General features: G+C 61.8%; 1 protein-coding gene across 1 annotated transcript in view; it reads left to right on the top strand.

The window, feature by feature from the left end:
- Window positions 1–3,865: 3,865 nt before the first annotated feature.
- Window positions 3,866–3,987, top strand: part of PIK3C2B (phosphatidylinositol-4-phosphate 3-kinase catalytic subunit type 2 beta) — a 23,644-nt gene continuing 23,522 nt past the window's right edge. The window contains 1 exon segment of the mRNA XM_035893749.1: window positions 3,866–3,984. Within this exon segment, the coding sequence (XP_035749642.1) occupies window positions 3,866–3,984 (119 nt within the window).

The following is a 3,987-nucleotide window of genomic DNA, read 5'->3' as shown; positions in this document are numbered from 1 at the left end:
GGCTGCAGGCGGTGCTGAGCCCCCTCCCGCAGCATCCCCCGCCAGCCTGCCCCAGTCCTCCTCATCTTCCTCCCAACCTGATGCTCGGCTCCTTGCATGAGGGCTGGGATCGTCCCTCCCTGTCCCACCAATGCTGGGTGTGGGGACAGGGAGAGCCCTACGGGGAGCCCATGCATCCATCCTCTGCCCCAAAGCCCTGCAGAAAGTCTGTCCCCGAGAGCCACGGCAGAGCAGGACCGGCTGGTGTGGAGGGACTTTGAGGGGGCTAACGGAGCCCTGAGCCCTTCGAGGGGGGGGACAGGACCTGACCGCTGCTATAGGGCTGGGCTGCTCCTGGGTGGATCCGACCATTTGGTATTTGAAAAATAAACTCTGCGGGATCTGCTGGCATGCAGGCGTGAAAGCCTCACCCCAAGCCTCCCTTTCCTTCCCATCCCAGGAGGGTGCCCCAGGGCGAGCAGAGCCGGGGTGGGGGTGGTGGGGGGGTGTTGGCCAGGCTGGCAAGCTCTGGGAGCTGGACGAGGGGCCATGCTGCATCCAGCAGATGCTCTGAAATGGCATTTAAAAGTGCAGGAGGTTCCCGAAAGAGAATTTGGAGCTGATTTTGCTGCCCTTTGGTCTCAGCACTGATGTTCTTGAGGGCTGTCCCCGAGAGGAGGTTGGCTTTGTGCACCTGGGCAGCGCATCCGTGGGGAAACGTCCCTCCACTCCGCTGGTGTGGCCAGGCAGAGCCGAGCAGCGGTTGCTGGGGGGTTACACGAGGGCTGCGGTGCCTGCGCGTGGCTCCCTGCAGGGCTGCAATCTCCATTACGGGGCCATGCTGGTGCAAACTGTGCAGAAAATTGTGTTAAACCATAATTGGGGGCTTAGGGCAGAGGGTTTCCAGTGGACAAGGAGTTTTCCCTCCTGTGTGCCTCCAGCCGAGCCGTGTGCTGCAGCTGCAGTAACTCAGCGCAGCAAAGCATTTCTCTGAAAGGTGGGATCCCAGGCTGGATGGGTCTCCTGAGGCTGACGTGACCGTGGCAAATGCCAGGAAATTTAAAGTCAGAAAATTATCCCTATGTTATTAGTAGTAGTATTTTAAAGAGGAAAAAAATCTGCTTGTCTCTGCTCCTCTGGAATTTGGCTCCCGCCTCGGGAGCTCCCGTGCTGAGACCTAACGCACAGCTCACAGTCCCGGGTAATTTTTGTAACAGGCTGCTGGGGGGAGAGAGGCGTTCGGTGGAAACGCAGGCGGCCGTGCACCAAACCCCCAGGAGCAGGAGGTGCTGGTTGAGCATCGGTCCTGCCCCTGGCCAAGGTCTTGGAGGGTGACCAGGAGAGTTTGGGTGGATTTGCATCGCCCCGGTCCGGGTGCTGCACCGACTCAGGAGGGAAGGGGCTGAGCCACATGCTCAGGGGATGCTCCTGGTGTCCCCAGCCAAGGTGACATCCCTCGGGTTGCATGCAGCCCCCTCCTGCATGGCTTTTCTCCGGCACCACGGGGTTGCCGTGCCCGGTGCAGGCTGAGCCTGCCTCCCCATCCCTGTGTCCCAGCTGCTCCGACGGTGCCCACCCGGCTCATGGTGAAGGCAGGGCCAGGTTTGCCCCGGTGCGGATCCGGCTGCATCCCAGGGGCACACGCGGGAGCCTCGGCTCGACCAGGCAGGAGCATTTCTCTGCTCAAAATGTCAGCAAAATGCAGATGCATCTCTTGGAGATGAGAATGGGTTTGTGGCTTTGTCAGCCACAAAAATCGGTTTGATTTTATTGCTTTTGGGTTAAAAGCAGATTTTCTTTGTTCGGCTTCCAGAAGCCCAGGACTGCCAGCTTTTGGGATTTCTGTTTTTCCAGGAAAAGCCCACAGCTGCCATCAGGGTCCAAAATGCCAAGGAAGGGAATGTTTACAGCCTGGCCCCCCCGAAGCCATTTTTCCAGTTAAAAAGCACAAGAAGCTGGTTGAGTGAGGTGCCCAGCCAGTCTGTTTTTTGGGGGACTGAGAGGGGACCCGTGCCAGCAAGGGGGTCAAACCCACAGCGAGGGGGTCAAACCCACCTCGCTCGCAATCGCAGGGAATGCGTTTGCAGCAGGCAAAGCCTGGGCTGGGCTAATTAGCAGCCATCTGGTCCTGCACGGCCCCAGGGTCAGGAGGGCCAGTTTGCGGGTGGGGAGGGGGTGATGTCTCTGGGGGGGCTGCTGCAGGCGATCATCAGCAACCAGGCTGGGAGGGGACGGCGGGGACCAGCCTGGTGACGATGGTGATGCTCCACCGGGTGCTGTGTGCCGGAGAAGGGTGGTCATGGCATAGCCCAGGCTGGGTGCCCCATGCCATGGGGGGCACGTGTCGTGCCAGATGGGCTCCTCTGTCGCTGGGGGTCAGAGCAGGCAGCGGCGGGGTCTCCCAGTCCTCTCCCCGCTCCTGCGCTTCATGGTAAAGGGCTTTGCTGCTCTGCGAGTGCGAGCTGCCCCCGCCACGGGCAGTGGGAGGAAGGTCCTCGGCTTCAGCGATGCCCACAGCCCTCGGCAACGCTTTCCAGCAAAAATTCTTACAGCCACCGGGAAAGGCTGGTCGCACCTTTTCACCCTAAATCAGAGCATCAGCCAGAGCCCTGCACGGTGCAGAGCGAGCGGTGCGGGCAGAGGGGAGCCCTGGGTGGCGGAGATCCCGTGTCCTCCCCGTGCTGAGGCTCACGAGCCAGCCCTGGCCAGAGCCCGAAAACACTCAGCTGCCTCTCAGCTCTAGAGATTTCGAGTGCCGGCCGTCTCCAAGGGCTTCGGGCTTGCTCTACTCTTCTGTTTAACATCCACTTAGTTATTTATTTTGCTAGGAAGGGAAGAGGAGGTGAAACATCCTTCCCCAGGGAGTGTGGTGCTGGCTGGGCAGAGCAGATTCCCCCCTGCGGTCACCGCCCTCCGCGAGTTTTGGTCGAGGGCCAGGGAGCGGTTTCCAGTCTGGCTGTTTCTGCTCAGGCAGCTGAATGCTGCAAAAACCTGGGTTTGGAGGCTGAGCAGTGCCGGGCGCCGCAGAGAGGCTCGGAGGGACCTGCGGGTCCTTTTGAGGGGGCTGGGGCTGCCGGTGGTTGATGCCCGGGTGCCCATCCCCGTGCCCCGTTCCTTGCTCACTGAAGCAGCCCAGGCTGGCAATGGGCGCCGGTGAGCAGTGGGTGCTGCCCCGGGCCACGCACGGTTCCTGCAGCTGAAACGGGGTTTGGAGTTTGGGGTTTGGGGGCAGGATGCAGCAGCCCTCAGACGAGGAGAGCGCAGGGTAAACCCTCGGGACCTTGGGGAGGTTGGTGCCTCGCTGCCCGGGGCTGCTGTGAACAGAGCATCCCCTTCCCATGGGGGCGAGGGGGGCAGCACCCTGTTTTGTCCCTTCCTTGCCCTCCTCTCTCTCATCTTGTCCTTTCTCCTTCAAAAAGCCTTAGTTTTGCTGGCGGAGGCTCTTTTTCTCAAAGCTGTGATGGTCCCGAGGTGAGCGAGGCAGCTCGGAGCCACGTCCTGGGCACGTCACAGGAGCATCAGCACCGTGCGGCGCCCGCGCCGGGGCAGGCTCGGGGTTGTGGGTTGAGTCAGCCCCAGCTGCAGGCGCCGGCCCCGCTGCCCTCCCCGCTCTGCGTCTTATTTTGTCCTCGGGGAAATACCTGCCTGACGGTGGCCGTGGGGTCCTGGGGGGGTGGGCGGCAGCAAAATCTTTATTTAACATTTCCTTTTTTCCATCGCAGAGAGGAAGGGCTGTACCAAGGGCTGCTGCCAGCGGACCACTCTTATCGCCCCCCCCCCAGCCATTAACCCTTGCCTTTCCCCTCCGCCCAGGTGGCCGGCGGTGCAGCATGCCTTTCTCCTGACCCCCTGAGCCCGGGAGGAAGAGGTCCTGGTCCCCAGAGAGATGTCCGCCACGCGCGGCGATGGGGAGCACTGGAAGTCCCTGGAGTCGGTGGGCATCAGCCGGAAGGAGCTGGCGCTGGCGGAGGCGCTGCAGATGGAGTACGACGCGCTCTCCCGCCTGCG

This window comes from Egretta garzetta, unplaced genomic scaffold, assembly GCF_000687185.1.
Source record: "Egretta garzetta isolate BGI_Z169 unplaced genomic scaffold, ASM68718v1 scaffold105, whole genome shotgun sequence".
NCBI classification, from domain to species: Eukaryota; Metazoa; Chordata; class Aves; order Pelecaniformes; family Ardeidae; genus Egretta; species Egretta garzetta.
This window is presented reverse-complemented; position numbering and strand designations above follow the sequence as displayed.